Raw genomic sequence first — 17584 nt, forward strand, 5'->3', positions numbered from 1 at the left:
AGATGAACATGAGTCAACAAAATATTATACATGTGTGGGTTGAAAATAACAACTGAAGGTGCAACTGCATCCAAGTAACACCTCAGAAGCAGATTCATAGAAATAAAGCTCATTCATATTCCACAGCCCTTATCAGATAATAAAGAGTTCAACATAATTCAATTGGTAGCTTTTGTTTGGTTGAACAATTATCAATTGGAAATCATGATTCATTATAAATCTCATCGGTAATGTTCCTTAAAAGTGGTTATATATTTCTTTGAATGGAAGATACCTCCTCTATTTTCTCTCTTTTTTATTTCTTAATTTTTCTGCATAGGAAAAACTTTAAAATAGGAATCTGAAGAACTAAATTCCTCAATTACCTTATATGTGGCCTTACACGTGTCAGTTAAAATCTGTGATTCAGTTTTCCCTTTATAAACCAAAGACATGATCTAAAATTATACATGAGGCCACATAACTCTAAAACTCTGAAATGTTATCTTTGATTTTATTTCCTCACATTTCTCAATCGATTTGGAATATTTTCCTCAGGAACTGTGTGTTTTCCCCAATATAAAAGTGTTATTCAGATATTATTGAAAGTCAAGATAAAATAATGGCATAAAAAGGGAGATCATATGGCAAAATAGAGGCAGTCTGTGGAAGATTGGAGAACCCAGTGAATAGCCAGAGGCAGAGGCAAGCACAAAAGCCCTAACATCTGAAAGACTGAAGAGTTGAAGGAGAAATAGGGGTCATTGTAGCCAGAGTGTCCTGAAAAAGGGTGAAAATGAGACAAGAAATCAAAAAAATTCGGAGACTAGTATTCAAGTCTCAACTGGTTGCTTACTAGTTGCATGGAATCAAAGTATTTCATTTGCTTTCCTTGAACCTCAGTTTAGCCCTATCTATGGGGTGATAATACTTGCCTCATAGGATTGCTATGAGGACTACACAGAACGAAAGTCTTCAGTACCATACTCTGATACGCCAAATGAAATTCAAGCTCCCTGATGCAGCACCCCAGGAGGTCTAGCTACCTCCCTAACTTCATTCAGCTGCTTCACCCAAATATTAACAAAATATCTTTGGAGTTCCCCAAATGAGCCAATATTTTCCATTTGTCTGCACCTCACATTCATGTTCCGTCTACTTGGAAAACTCTCCACCTTCTTGTCTTAACTCACTTTCACATGAGTATAAGAACTAGCCCCAGCAGTACTTCTTGATGGGAACTTCCATGATACTTCCAGTGTGGTGAATATGCCCTTCCCCTGTAGTCCAACAACACACTGAGCGCCAGGGATCTCTAGCCACTATTTTATTCGTTTGTTTCACCCTCTTTATCGTACACTGCTTGAGAGGAGAATATCATATTTGTACACCAGATTCCAACATAGCTGGGAACAAGTAGGTACTCAGTGAGTGTTTATTTGGTAATCCCCATATTTGCTGGAGTCCCCTGATGCTGAAGATCCTGGCATCACTGTGTCTCACTGTGAAATTCAAACTGCCAGAGTTAGTCAAGATAGGATGGGTTATTCCATAATAACAAACAGACCCAAATCTCAATGGCTTGATAAAAATAAGAACTTTTTCTTATTCATGTAACATGCATAAACAGTTGGCAGGAGGGTCTGCTCCTTGTAATTCTCAGAGACTCCAGAAGTCAGAGGTTCCATACCTGATTCCCTCTGACTCAGCCATAAGATCCACATGTGTTAGCTCTATGATATGTAATGCATATTTAGATGCAAAAGTCAACTTTAATAATTTCTTCAAGAAATTTACCCACATTGAGTATTTCATGAATGTTGGGAAATCTAATGAAGGCCTAGGGGTCACCTGCTGAGGAATGCTTTTAGCTCCCAGTTCTTTCTGTCTTTTCCTCTGATTTTTTCAAACTGCTCCATGAGTCTTAGATTGATACAGAAGCTGTCCAGTTCTCTAGTCCCCAAACTTCAACACTCACACGGACAAAGCACCTAGTAGAACAAGAACCACCTGTTGTTCAGTGCTCTCCTTACTCAGAAAGCACAGTTCATTATTGTGATAGTTATGATTGGTTGATTTGTTGTGTTTGAATAGTGGAATGGATGAGTGATAAATGAATGCATAAATAACTAAAAGAATATTGAAGAACTCTGCATATTATAATACATTCAACCAACCCCAGTTTTGATTTGTATATTTTGCTTAACTGCTTTCTAAAGTGGTACTAACCTGTGGTATGTGCAGAGCTCTTTCAGTCTTATAGTGACTAATTAGATTTGTAACAGTGAACAAATGCTTTGGACACTAATGAATGAAATGTCAGAGCTTGTGTAGCTCTAGTTTTAATTTGCAGCTTGTCCAAACTCTGTCAGCCTTTTCCTTACTGTGTGTCTGTAAGGATTTGGCCAAATTATTCTGAAAGGTCCTGCAGATTTTCTGATTTCCCATGAAGTGCTCAGTTTCCCATTTGGCTAGAATTTTCTTGACAATAATTCCTTTGAATATATTTCAAGAGCTAACTGGGATGGGGAAAAAGGGGCCAGCACATGCACACTCTCTCTCACACACACACACTTTGGTTGTGAACAGGCATATTATATACTGTATTCAACAACTAGTTCTGAAGTGTCACCAGAGCTTAAAGTCCTGTAGTCATCAGTGCCATCCACCAGGTGGTCCGGATGGAGGTAGTTTGCCCGGTGCTCTGCTATCTTGGCAGTTACATTGTCAAGTTCGGATTCAGGGTCATTTGCATGTAGGAGCTTACTCCACCTAAAATAAAATCTAGGTTCCACTGATATATTGGACAGGTCACTTAATCTTTCTGAAACTCAATTTCTGCAACTCTGGTAATCAATAGCATCAGGGCCATAATAACAATAGCAGCAACAGATTATATGTATTAGGCACCTATGTGCATATATTATCCTACCTAATTCTCTCTCTCTCTAAGACACACACACACACACACACACATACACACTATTTACTAGTGCTAGTATCCCTCCCTACCCAGACCAGAATATTCTTGCAGAGACACAACTCGACATTATTATACAGATCCACTTAATCCTCCTGAAATCCCCCATTCCAGAATTAGTAGGAGTTTGCTTTATCTCTGCAGAAACAAAAGTTGTTTAAAGTATTTTTTTCTTAATAACAGACAGAGAGAGGAACAGAGGGAAAGAAGGAAACAGGAAAGGAAAGAAGGAAGGAAAGGGTGAGGGAAGAAAAGTTTAGTCCTCGCCAAAAGTTGAAATCCGAAAAGAAAGTAACAGTTGACAGCTTCATAATCGCACTCTGACTCACTACAGAATGAATGTTTACCCGTGCCAGTGACTTTGCAGTGTTACACTTCATTTGTATCCTAGATATATTTGAGGATATGTATTATTAGTCTCAATTTGAAGATGAAGACACTGAAGTGGAGAGCAGGCAGGTTACACGTTGAAGGTCACAGAGCTGCCAAGATGAAGAGTTAAGATTTGTAGGCAGATCCAACTTTAGGACTGTATTCATCCCACTCCAGTGGATGTATCAGTCCTGCAATTAGTAGACATGCTTCCAGTGCTGGCTTTGCTATGAACTGGTGCCATCATTGTGCAACGCTCTTTTTACCTTTCTGTGCTTCAGTTGCCTCATCTATAAAACGAAAGGATATGAGTCTCCAAAGTTTTTCCTGCTGTCAGTAGCTTAATCATAACCACAATATACTGTATTTCTTAGAACTTGACACCATTATTTTATGCCTTACTAAAAAATTTTAAATTCTGCTAATTAATATATAAAACAATGTTTTTATCACTTTTAATTTTGACGTACTTATTGAAAAAAGAATTTTAAATATCACTAAACAACATCCTATATCACACTTGGATACATGTAAAAGGAAAAACATAAGTGATACAAGTTGGGAAATACAGTCCTGAAACTTTTAAAGTGGTACTCTGCTGAATAATTTTTCAACATCAGTGCCCATATTTCCCAGAAAATATTATCTTCTATACCATTGAGAGTGTTGTATCATTTCATGTCTTAAAATGGTGTTTGCAATTGTCTCCTGGAAGTTCTTCCGGGCAACTCACTGCCATTCTTCAAGTTTTAATTTGGGCACCTTCTAAATTTTCCCAGATCACATCAACAGAAGATATTTTAGACAACCTCAGGAAGCTATAATAGCAACGGTGAATTTGTGGTTCTTTGTGATTGTGAGGGCCTGACATAAAGTCGCATCCTAGGTTGGGACGTCATTCAGGGCCATCATGCCACTCCTGATCACCACAGGAACTCCCCAACTTTGGTTGGGGTCTTAGGCTCTGGGCACATGGAGAACTCATTACCAAATCCTGCCTTGGAGCCATCAATCTCACCAGGAACCTAAGCCAAAGAACTTTGCTTTGTTCATCATGACCTCCTTCCGGGTTCCATGCCCTGATGTCTGAGTACTATTTATTGGCAATCCTCCTGGGGTTTGTAAGGAGTACACCCAAATCTAATTAATCAATATGACTAATAGTGTGCACAGTCATTAAAGAGTAACCACAAGTTTAATGAAGACAAAAGAACACCACATGTCCCCTTGGATCGTAACTCTGGCTACTTTGTCTTGTCCCTCCCTGTTTCTTTCCTTTTCTGGTCTGACTCCAGCAGACTCCATCTGTCTTCCACCATTCCTGGGAAAGCCTCTGCTGGTACTGGGTTCCACTCCTGAATCATCCAAATGAATTGCTGTGTGAGCTACGTGAAGCTAGATTTCCACATCTGTGCTACAGGAATCGTGATTTCTACCTTGCAGGATCATCATGCAGATTAAATATAATAAAGTATTTGGAAGCACTGGGTTCACACTTCCTTCTCTCCCTTTTGCCTTTCTTGGGTCATTTCTTCTATTCTTCCTTCCTCTTCTTTCATACCTTGTTCTTTCACAAATCTGCTCCACCTTTTATCCTTCCTCCCTCCCTCTCTCCTTCCCTTCCTTTCTTTCCTCTACCTCTCTTTCTTTCCTCCACTCTTTCCTTCCTCCCTCCTATCCTCTTCTCCAGGCTTCCTCTTTTCCTCACTCCCTCTTTTTACCAGCCAAAGTCATCTCAGACAGTAGATTTGAGAGTTCTCTGGATGTCTAGCAAGACTGGAACATTTTTAAAAGACTAAAACACTAGAATAGAATTTGAAGTGGCAACATGATAAAGGTGTTTGCTGTTTGTTATTGCAATGACTATCTTTCTCTTAACATATTTGCTAGTGAGAAACACACAATAAAACAGAAGATTGAGGAGGCCAAGAGAGAAAAAAGGGATCAGCCTCTCCTATTTTATATCCTCTGTTTTATATGTTATCTTGACTGTTAGCACAGGGAGAAAGATATGGCCAATTGTGATACATGAAAATTTTCAGATATTTGAGCACTTTAAATCAGTTTGCAGTGGCATCAATAATTTGACTGACCTATACATAAATCTAGAGAGTTTCTGTTTTTTATATTTGTGGATTTTTTTGCCTTTTTTTGTTTTTTTTTGTTTGTTTGTTTGTTTGTTTTTTGCAACACAGTTTAGCTGTCACCTGGGAATCAATTCTTCTTTCTGTCTTAATTGTAGCCCCAAGTGGATTTCTCTTATCACTATGGCCAAGTCTGGAGGAGGGAGACAGCCATGTCAATCCCGTTTCTTATTTCCCTAGCTTCCTTTGCAGTTTCACATGGTCATGTGTTCCATTGATGGCCAATGACATCTAACTGGAGTCCGTGAAGGAAATGGTTTGAGGAAAAGGTGTCATCTTCTAATAAAAAGAGAAGAGATGGACAAGGCTGGCAGGCACAGTTCTGCCCTCATCTTTTCTTCCTGATTTCAATGTAGATGCAATGACTGGACCTAAGTAGCCGTCTTATGACCATGAGACCCAGGTGGATTTTCATCCAAGCACCTTTGAGGTTCTAACTCAATGCTTGCAACCTTCTACCATGAGAAAACTAAACCACTATCTACTTAAGCTGGTTAGTCAGGTATACTGTCACTTGTACCCAAATATATTACCAATCAATACTTTTCTGGTCTTTAGAGAGAAGCTGGAGCCCAACTCTCTCACAGTTCTTATCTGAGTGGGGGAGTTACTCCAGATGCATAAAAATGCATACAAATGAGTTCAAAGTAGCTTCTGGAAGTTCTTAGCAGGATGAAATCAAATAATTTAGGTAAAGTATTAGCACTAATTCCAATATATAGGAGGTATTCTAAAGCCCTAGTCTCATTCTCCTTGGGAGGGATTACTCAATGAAGTAGTGTCTCAATTAGAGCCCAGTGAAACATTTCCCAATGTTGTAGACTCTCCTCTCCTTATTTTGTTTGCTCTGTTCCAGCTCATGAAAAGTACAGATTTTCTCCTAATCTGGCTAACTCTGCTCCTATGCTTTGCCTATGTCCGAGTCACTAGCCAGTTAGTTACCAAGATTGAGTCATTTTTCATTCATTCATTCAAAAACTATTCACTAAGCTCCTACCATTGCCAAGCACTGGGGAGAGATGAATAAGATGGAATGGTTCTTGTCTTCAAAGAGCTTACATTACAGGAGGAAGAGAAGGCAGAAAACAAGTAAACCAACCACTAAATAAAATCATTGCAGATAGTAAGATGTGCCATACATAAAATAAATAAATAAATAATTTTTTTGGAAAATTCTGGCAGCAAGAAACTTAAGTAGCTTGGTCAAGGATCACTTCTCTGAGGAGGTGACTTCTGAATGAGACAATGAGGCTGCTAAGAAATGACCCAGACAAGCTCTAGACAGAGGGGGGAACACCAAGCAACAGTTCAGAGCAGCTTGTCCTCTTTGCTTTTGCTTCTTAGCTAATAATTGAGTTTCAGTGCCTATTTATCGTTCATATCCTGGTGCAAATGTCTTCTCCTGCTATCTCCACAATATATATCCAGTTGTGCATCAATTAATTAATGGACAATCATTTGTCCATTAACTAATTAACTAATTGTAAGAAGTGTGAAATATTCCAAAATACAACAGGAAGCGAACGAATGGTTTTAAACAAAGAAGCGATATTATCACATTCACTTTGCCGGCTCCTACCCAAAGGCACTCATGACTGTATTGAAATAAAAATGATCCTTGGGACCACATAAGAATTCTCCTTTTTATATATAACGAATTAAAAACAAAGAAATGTCTTTCTGCTATTCTTACAAAACTAGCATATAACTGAAGGCTATTGCTGTTGCTGCTGTGGTCTTGTTTTATTTTTTGTTTAAAGAAACTTACAGGCTCCTGGGGCAGTCAGGTAGTGTATTAATTATTTATTGCTGCATAACAAATAACCCCAAACTTAAGGGCATAAAACAATAAACATTTGTTGTCTCACAGTGTATTATATGTGGGTCATAAATTCAAGAACAGCATAATTATACGATTTTGACTCAGTCTTTGATGAGGTTGTGGCCAAGTTTCAGCTGGAGCTATAGTCATCTGATAGTTTGACTGGGGCTAGAAAATTCTCTTCCAAGATGATTGACTCAAATGACTGCTGGAAAGAAGTATCAGTTTCTTGCCCATCAATGGTATGAGGACTCAGCTCATTGCTATATAGACTCCTCTATATGGCTGCCTGAATATCCAGCACAGTGGCTGGCTTCCCCATGAGTGGATGGCTCTCCAAGAGAGAGTAAGACATAAGCCACAATGTTGTAGACTGAGCGTTGGAAGTGACATGCCACCATTTGTGTGTGTTGTATTGTATTGGCCCACAGACTAATTATAATACAGTGGTGAATGAGACTATCCAAGGAGGTGGGGGGATCACTGGAGTCATCTTAGAATCTGGATTCTACAGACAGGCAAAGAGGAGGTGACTGAACACAGCTGAGATTGAGATATACAGTGTGCTAAGCAAAGAGCTAGTAGGAGCTATAAAAATATCTCTGTTGCCTGTCCAAGATCCCCAGCTTCCACATGCTTCTTTGTATAAGATCTCTTGATCACTGAGAAGGTGGCCCCAGGTCCTGGCTTAGGAATAAGCATGGGATACAGTTCTGGCCAATGGAATAAATGTGGAAGTCTTTTACTGACTTCTAGAAAGATTTTTTTTTTCTTTTTTACTTCTGTTAAGAAGAAGGTATTTAAGAGGAACTCTTGGCTGCATTTCTACCCTCATGAGAGAGATTTTCACAATAAATTAATGAACTAAGATACATATATGTAACTATATCGATGCTTATAATATATTTGCATTATAATGTCATTTGTAAAGTGCTAGCTTAAATAATCTACATAAACACCAAAGGTCTCCAGGGAGAAAATAGTAATAGGATAAATTTTTTTAAAAAATAAAAAGTTTTGTGATGCTAAAATAACAAATGAATATATATTTTTAAAAGAGAATAGGGGAAATTGATCTTTTTAAATTTCAGAATATTATGGGGGTACAAACAAATGTTTATTGGTTTATTTCCCACTGAGTCTGCTCATTTTGCCCAAGACTTCATATGTGTGTCAGATTAAAAAGGAAGTGTTAAACCTTGGCCAAAAGAAGGTTTAGGAACTTGAGTGAACTAGCTGTCACCCCACTTAACTTTTTCTTTTATTACTACTCATTATTATTAATGCTTCTTAACATAGCTTCTAATCATTTCTCCAGTGGTACACATATGTGAGTGTGAGTGGGTGAAAATTTAGGAATTCAGTAATAAAGTCTTAATTAGTGATGCCACAGTTAGCTCATCCTCTAGTTAAGCCAGAAACAAGGAAATCATTTTTGAAGAAGAAAATGTTTATGTCTATCTCCCTTGAAGGTTTCTCTGACTTGCCTGACTGATGAGCACTGCCTTTCTCGGCTCGGCGTGTTTTCCCACTGATGAGAGACTCTCTTCTCCTTCCAGGCACCAGAATCTAATTTAAACTAGTTCCTGTGAAGATCTAAAATGTCTGCAAAGATTTTTTTTCTTCTGGTGTATTTTCCAAAGCAGAGAAAATAGGAGATAGGAGTAAAACAGACATTTTGTTTACTGTGCATTATGCTGCATTCCAGATGAAATGTAAGTATAAAATTTTAATTCATAGACTTTTTCATGGATGAGCCCTACTTACTTAAGACATTGGCTTTTCTTGGAATTCTGTCAAAGTAGTCGATGCCTTCAATATTTCCTAAAAGCAGTGTTTCCAGGCTAGGCAAGTATGTAATTTTCCTTTAAGGATTTCCAACTTTGGAAGCTGCCTTGTCACAAACACCCTCCTTCCCTTGGGAAACAGGATCTGTCTGGTTTCAAGTCCCCTTCCTGAACTGAGTCCATCTTTTCTTTTACATGTTAATATTTTATATGTCTTCAGTAAGTGTTAGGGTTTCTCTGGGCATTTTGCAAAGGGCACAGTTCTTATAAAATTTAAATTCATATATTAATATAATCAACCTAGGGAGTCAAAGATGCATCAGAGTAGAAAACACATTTCCTTTTCCTAGACATGTCTACTTGTAAATGTAGCCAATGGTATGCAGCAACATCACAGAACAAATATGTTATTTTCCAATGAGGCAGCAAGATGTTTTCCCCACCACCGCATCCACCCAAATGAAATAAATTAGACCAAGTCAATTATTTTGGTTAAGTACAATATGTGAAAATCTGTTTTTCACAAATTATAGAAATAATGTCTAAGTCTTGAACTGAGCCAAAATGAATAGTTCCTTCATCAAACAAGAATAAATTCTGCTACCTTCATCTGCCATTTAGGCTCATTCCAACAGATTTCTCAAAGCCTAAATATCTCAGAAATTTCTTGTTTAATGCCTTTGGAAAGGCAAAATATATTTGAAATTTTTATTTCTATCGGTCCTATTTAAATTAGTCATTGACTGCTTATTACAGCATTTTTATTAAATACGTGGATGCTGGACTTATACAAATTTTATCATTGCAATTTCACTATCTACTTACTAACCATGAGATCCTGGGCAAGGTACTTAGCCACATGAAGCCTCAGTACTCAATATCCTCATCAGTAAAATGAGAATAATAAACAGAGAAGAATCTCGTGCATAGAATTGCTGGAATGATTAAATGAGATGTCTATAAAAGATGTCAAGGCAGAGTCAAACACCTATGCATTAGGCACTCGATATATTGTTGCTAACCTTATTGTTATCTCAATACAGTTGCTAGAAGCTGGGGGACATAGGCCCAAGAAAAAAGCAGTCACCCCTTCAAGGAGCTTACTGTTTCATGGGTAGAAACGATAACAAACGGGAAATACTACAGTCCCAGAACAGACTCTTGGATAGCAGAGAAGGAAGTCATTAATTTTCACTGGGGATATCAAGAAAGACTTCATGCAGAGACAACATTGCTCGGACTCTGAAGGATGAAGTGAGCAGTGTATTGAGGGAGGGAAATGGGGGGAACAATCCAGGAGGTGGAAACTGTGTACAAAAATGACACTGAATTGTCAAAACACTGTCCCTGGATCACAGTGGAGCCCAGCCTTAATAAATATGCGGGAATAAATGAAAGCATGATGAGAGATCTATCATAGCCTCAGAAGAGCGTGTTGACTTCTCTTGTTTTAAGTGATACTCAGTTGTTTAGTGGTTTGCATATTCCAAAAAACCTTTCAGTAGTTGTGCTGAGCCAATGGGTCATTCAAAAACAGAATGCCTTTGGGACTGAATGGCACTATGTCGTCCCAACAAGAAAAATAACATTTGAATCTAATTGTGCCATCCATGTTCTTACTTTAAAACAACCTATGGTAATACTCCTACAGCAAAGAAACATTCAGAGTTAGCTGAACAGATGTGATGTTTTCTCCCTGATACATAACCTTCGACCTCTGAGTTCATGAAATTCTTTGAGTTTCTTTCTGTAGCATGCAGTATTCATTCATCAGCCTGAGTCATTTTATCTGACTGGGTCCAATCTCCCCTCCTTGGCCCACCTCCTTTTGCTGCTGAATAAATCATCCTGGGATCTGCCCAGGTTGGAGAAAGATTTTTGTAGGAAAGTTCCATCTGCATTCAACCCATCATTTATTCAGGCTGACTCCTCTGGGCCCCAAGGAGAAAGAATTGAGAAACTAAAAAGATGCCCTCCACTGCCAAGTTTGCTAATATGGTCATTAACACAGATGACTTGGGGCAATGCCAGCAGAGAGCAGACACAGCTTGCCATACATCCTGGCTCAGAGGCTAGAGGAAAACCCTCCCAACTGCTCTGCCTGGGTTCCCTCCATAAGTCAAGAGGCTTATTACCCACCTCAGAGTTCCAGGAGGGCTGGTGAGGTTAATGAGTCCAAGGAATTCAGGAAAGAAACAAGAAGCTTTTCTTTCAAGGGATGTGATGGCTGGGATTATTTCATTGAGGCTTAGATAACTGTAAAACTCAGTTTTTTGAGATGCTTTGCCCTTAACTTCCAGCTCTTGGGATAGGCCAGCTGGAGATCTTTACAGTTAACAAATTAACTCATCTACAAAGCCAGGTTAAAAATAGAATCTGCCTTCTTTCTATTTAAAAATCAAGCATTTAAGTTTGTTCCCTTTCTTGAGGGATGGCAAAATACAACTTTAAAGGATTGGAATTAAAAGTCTTTTTTTCCAGGGTGTCTATCAAATTCCAGAAATCCACTGGTTAGGGATGGGGGAAAATGTTAGAGAATTCTTTCGTCTTCCTTCTGGAATTCTCTATGCAAGGTAGGTGACCTGTTCCGGGTTTAAACTGAAGCCCGTCTGCGTGGAAAAGAAAGAATTAAACCCTGTTTCTGGGACACAGCGGAGACAAATAACTCTGGAGACAGTGTGTGTGACTGAAAGGGAGGGGGAATAGAAAGCTATTCTGGCTCAGGGCAGGTGGGAGGGCGGGGAGTTTCTCTTCTGGAGAGCAAGGGAAATCGCTCACTCTGGAAGAGCCAAAGGGACAGCGAGACGAGGTGGTCATTTGGGCTTTCATGGGACGCCACAGGGAGCCACGAAAGCGCCCAGAGCCTGACGTCATTGGCCATCAGCTGACTGTGCTCAGGGCCCGGCTACACCGGCTGCAGTCGCAGTTGTGGTGGCGGCGGAGGTGGTGGCCACCAGGCTCAGCCACCTGCATCCGGGCGCTGAACTGCAGCGGCAGCATTGCTGCGCGGACCCGGCGGACCCGGAACCGCCGGGACCCCAGCTGGGCTTGGCGTTGGCGCTGGCACAACGCGCCCACCGCGCTGCGACTTGGCCCGCCGCGAGCGCCGCCGCAGGCTTTGTCGGTGACCGCTCGGTGGAGCCTGGGCAGGCGGGAAAACTGGGCTCAAGGCGGGCCCCTGGAAATGCCTTTCCCCACGTTCTCCTCCCCGACCCTTACTGTAAGCAGGACGAAACTTAGTGTGCGCGGCAGACAGGGGACGCCCCCATTTTGATGCCCCGCGCCCTCGCCCCTCCGGATCGATGTAGTAAAGACGCTCCCGCAGGCAGCTGCCTGCCTCTTCGTTTGCGGCTTCTTGGGGGCTTTTGCTCTTAGATGGAAAGTTGGCTTTGCCACAAGAAGCCCGTGCGGGGAGGGCAGAAAGGAGACCCTCTATTCCGTCGCGCAGGGCTCTCGGAGTCCATGGCAAAGCGGCCTAGGAGTCCTGGCTCCGCACCTGCCGAGGACACGAGCCAGTGCCTAAAAAAGAACAGCGGAGGAACCGGCCGGCGCGGCCAGCTGGAACGCTGGATAGTAGCGCGGAGGGAAGGCCCGGGCTCCCGCCGCCCGCCCCGGCCCGCCGTGGTCCTCTCCCTCGCTGGCCAGCGCGCGCGGCTGCCTTCCAGACCTGGGGCGTCCTGGCTAGATCTGGGTACCGGGTCGCCGCCACCACCCCCACCTCACCCCGGGTTCCGGGGGCGTGGCTTGGCGCGGGGGCGGGTTTAAGTCGCAGCGGGTGTCTGACCGCTCTGACAGGTCTCCAAATTCTTCCCAGTCTCCTGATGCCCGCAGCTCTCTTCAGAGCACCAGGGTGGCACGCGCCGCCGCTTCCCTGGCTCCAGGGACGTCTCTTGTCTACTTCCACGCGTCCTCGGCCTCCCTTCTCGTCCAAACCTGATATTCGCCGCACCGCCAAGCTTCGGTTCTCAGCTTCAAAGATCCGCACCAGTGGCTTCGCTTCGTTCTCAGAGCTGTTGGCTTTCGAGCCCACCCCACTTTTTCCTTCCCTCGCCTCCCGCTCCTGCTAGCTCCGGGCCAAATGGACTTCAAAGAGCAAAGTGAAGGGCATGGGAACTGTGTGCTGCGACCCCTCGGAAGCACAACTGGAAGCGTTAGCCTCGCCTTATAGGCGAGACTGGAACCCTGGGGCTAGTGTCCTCCCACCCCCTCCCCAAGGGATGCTTCTGGCCAGAGCCAGCGCTGCGCCGTCAGTCCTCGCTCTGGAACCAGAAGCGAGCCCAGGAGGGAGACTCAGCACACCCCTTTCTTCAAATTAACTGTTTGGTGACTTGTTAGCGCTGAGGCTACCACCTCTCCAGCCCTCCCTCGGGGCGCTCCTCCACCTCACATTCCACCCTCCCTTCTCCCCCATCGTTGCCCCCGCCCCCAGCTCCGCCCCAGCTCCCCATCCCGGCCGCAATGGAGTTCTCCGAAGGGTGATGAATCCAGCCACAGCTGCTAACTTCACACCCATCGCTGCCGCCGGTCACCCCCGGCCAGCCCCCCTGCAGCCGCCGAGCAGTAGGTGTCCAGAGCCCAGTGCCGCAGCCAGGACCCGCCCGACGCGCAGCAGAAGCGCGGCGCCCAGGCGCCTCTCGGGGAGCAAGACTGAGCCAAGACGCTGAGCCTAGAACCAACCAAGAAGCCTGAGCCGGAAAGGGGGCTGCGTGGCTCAGAGCGCCGCGGCTTCTGCGGACAAATAGCCACCACCGCCGCCGCTGCGTACTCAAGCTGCGCGGGCTGGCGGGAGGGCGGCGCGCAAGGACGCAGGGGTCTGCTGCGATCTTCCGGGCGCCTTTTGCCCCTGGGCACAGTATGACCTGACCTGAGAGGTCCCTGCCCAGGGCTCCTGCAACAGGGCAGCCTAGGATAGAAGGACTTGCTGCAACCTCCAACCAGGCTTTCTTCCAATCTTTAGGAATTCCTTCCTCCAACTGCCTCCCCAGGTTCTACGCCTCCCTCCCTGCGGCCCAGCGCCATGGAGCTCTCCGATGTGCGCTGCCTTGGCGGCAGCGAGGAACTCTACACCATACACCCGACGCCCCCGGCCGGCGACGGAGGGAGCGGCTCCCGGCCGCAGCGGCTGTTGTGGCAAACGGCGGTGCGGCACATCACCGAGCAGCGCTTCATTCACGGGCACCGGGGCGGCGGCGGCGGCGGCGGGAGCGGAGGCTCGGGCAAAGCCTCGAACCCTGCGGGCAGCGGCCCCAACCACCATGCGCCGCAGCTGTCCGGCGACTCGGCGTTGCCCCTCTACTCGCTGGGCCCAGGGGAGCGAGCGCACAGCACCGGCGGCACCAAAGTCTTCCCCGAACGCAGCGGGAGCGGCAGTGCCAGCGGCAGCGGGGGCGGGGGCGACCTGGGCTTCCTGCACCTTGACTGTGCCCCAAGCAACTCGGATTTCTTCCTCAATGGGGGCTATAGCTACCGAGGGGTCATTTTCCCCACGCTGCGCAACTCCTTCAAGTCTCGGGATCTGGAGCGCCTCTACCAGCGGTATTTTCTGGGCCAGAGGCGCAAATCGGAGGTGGTGATGAACGTGCTGGACGTGCTGACCAAACTCACCCTCTTGGTCCTCCACTTGAGCCTGGCCTCGGCCCCCATGGACCCGCTCAAGGGCATCCTGCTGGGCTTCTTCACCGGCATTGAGGTGGTGATCTGCGCCCTGGTGGTGGTCAGGAAGGACACCACCTCGCACACATACCTTCAGTACAGCGGTGTGGTCACCTGGGTGGCCATGACCACCCAGATCCTGGCAGCAGGCCTCGGCTACGGGCTCCTGGGTGACGGCATAGGCTACGTGCTCTTCACACTCTTCGCCACCTACAGCATGCTGCCGCTGCCGCTGACCTGGGCCATCCTGGCTGGCCTGGGAACCTCGCTGCTGCAGGTGATCCTCGAAGTGGTCATCCCCCGACTGGCGGTCATTTCCATCAACCAGGTAACACTCACCTGCCTTTCTTTTTCCCCTCTGAGTCCCCTGTTTATTTATAATATAGTTTCCAGAGAGCCTGGGCTGCCTCACTCTTTTCACCCCCTTCTCCAGCGTAGCACAACAGTGCCTTGCACCTAGGAGGCCTTGGATGTTAGTGGGATGGACTCTCTCTCTCTTCTTAGGGGAAGTGGAACTAAATGACCTCTAAAAGTTTCTGTCACCTCTACCCTTCTACTCCGATTCTATGAGTAATTCTTCTCTGACATCAGCTAAGAAAGTCTTCTTTCTACTTCTCACTCCCCCCCCCCACCCCTGGGTCTGCAGTGTCTGGAGCAGGAGACAGAAGGGAGAAGTATCCTGATTTAGAAGGCGACCCATTCCTTAAGAGCTTTACTCATAAGAGTCACAGCAGGGTGTTATAGGGGACTCTGGGATTCAGAGTTGGGTTTCTGTGTATCTCCGTGCCACAAACCCTCAGTTCTCCAACAAACCAACATTTGTTAAACACATACTAATTGCCAGTGCTGGCACTGTTCGTGTTGTCTCACCCAGTCCTTCAACAATCCTACGACATGTTTTATTTGGGAATTTTTTTTATTGCCTTGGTGCTCTAAGATGATACCTTCTCTCATGACAGGATCCAACCCAGGGTGGCCAAAAAAATGCAAGTTTTGATTAATTGCAAAAGAGCATTTTGATGTACGTATTTATTTTTTTATTTTATTTCATCATATAATGGAGGTACAAATATTGTTAGGGTTACAAATATTGCCCCTGCCCCCTCGCTCCCCCCCATATGTCCAATCCCCTGGTGGTGTGCATCACACACGTTATGGAAACATATACCCCTTTCCTCCTCCCCACTCCCGCCTGCCCACCACCTGCTAAAAAGTTTTGGTTTTTTTTTTATATTTTGGTTACATTGTATTTCTTTGCCTCTCCCTAAGAAGGGTTAGAGTTATGCCCATATTTTAATAGTTTAAAATATTTAAGTGAAATCTCACTCTTTAAGCCTGTTTCTTTTTTATCCCCCTTTTATTCTATCCTTCCCCATCAAATGTGGATGTGTTTATGTGAACAACATCCACATGGTCTATGGATGAGAAGGTAGACAATGGTTCTATTGATTATATTAAAACCAACAGATAATTAGTAACCTGGCATTCTTATTTTTTTACCAAATGTCTGATAGGTAACAGGAGAGTGAATCTGAGGGCTTCTGGAAAATGAGGGAAACATGTCAACTGAAGTGGTTTCAAGTAAAAGGCTGATGTGATGTGCATGGATGGGGGCTTCTTTGTACGTATGTACCTGCTGTGTCCTCAGCTTCCGTGTCATTTTTGCTGTGTGAGAAGCTTAAAACTCCTCTTCCTTTTGGTGGAGTTTGAATAGATGGGTCTTAGAATAAACAGGTACACTGCCACTGAAAATTGCTCACAATTTTTAGGACGCCGGCACTGTTAGAGTGCTTTACCCATCATTGACCTCTGGGGCTTCTATTCAATTTGGGATCCTGTCTATTCTCTGATGACTCTACGTTTGTTTGCTTAAGTTATTTATCTGGTTGGCTGCTTTTACAGTTCTTTTTGAAGTCTCTGTGAGTGAAGCAAAGAGGATATAAAGTACCTGGCTGTGATCATCAGGCATGAAATGGAGAGATGAGAGACTTTGAGTAAGGGCTGATCGGCTGAGTCTTTTCTTGTTAAAGGCAATAATGGCTGTTTTCTAAATATCATCAGGGGACTTTAATACCCACATATAATAAATGAATCTCAGTTTGGGAAGGGGGGGATCATATTCTTCGTTTGGTATTATATAAAATTATACATGTATTAACTGTGTTTCTCAATCCTGTTTACACATAAATCTAAATGCCAGTCATCTAAATCTACTTTCTTCCAAGCTCTCTCATTGTCGTCCGCGTCTTCTTTGTCATATATTTGGACATCAGCAGATCTTTTCTTCCCTGTCTTACCTCTCCTCTTGCCCCTTGTCCTTTTACCTTTTCCCTTCTCGTCCTCTTCTTCTTCCTTCTCTGCTTCTCCTTTTTCATCAAACTCATATGAGTTGTTTCAAGAATATGCCACAGCTATCTGATCATGTGAAGAAAATTCCATTTATTATAACCCACTGCTTTTCATGCAGCAGCCTTTCTTGGTACACACTACTAAAAGACTTTGTAAGTAAGTTTGGAATAGTATTTGGAATAACACATCCTAAGCGGCAAATTACGAATATTTTCAAAGTTCTAAGTATAGACATATTTTTCTTGCCAAATGAATCCAGAAAGTAAATTTTGGCTCCATATTTGTTTTATACTCTACTCAAATACTACCAGATGGGAGAAGATTAAAAATAACCCCCAAATGTCTTCCCACTCCCACCCCATCATAAACAATCCTCCACTGTGAAAACCAAGGTCCCGATAAATGTAAACCAAGCTCATTCAACTTTCTCTTTGGGTAGAAATTATAGATCAACCACGGTTTCATAGGTTGAGTCACCTTTTGGGACCAACCAGAGCCC

At 43.8% G+C, this 17584-nt stretch overlaps 1 protein-coding gene across 3 annotated transcripts in view; it reads left to right on the forward strand.

Moving 5' to 3' along the window:
* The first annotated feature begins 12852 nt into the window (after positions 1-12852).
* The window catches only part of ADCY8 (adenylate cyclase 8), a 235585-nt gene continuing 230853 nt past the window's right edge, over positions 12853-17584 (forward strand). For 2 of the 3 annotated variants that reach the window (XM_020289021.2, XM_020289023.2), the window contains exon 1: positions 12853-15064. In XM_020289021.2, coding sequence (XP_020144610.1) covers positions 14102-15064 — 963 coding nt within the window. In that variant the 5' untranslated portion in view covers positions 12853-14101. The remainder of the gene's footprint in view (positions 15065-17584) is intronic. The other variant, XM_020289022.2, reaches the window with a different exon arrangement.

The sequence above is a fragment of the Microcebus murinus genome, chromosome 7, assembly GCF_040939455.1.
Source record: "Microcebus murinus isolate Inina chromosome 7, M.murinus_Inina_mat1.0, whole genome shotgun sequence".
NCBI classification, from domain to species: domain Eukaryota; kingdom Metazoa; phylum Chordata; class Mammalia; order Primates; family Cheirogaleidae; genus Microcebus; species Microcebus murinus.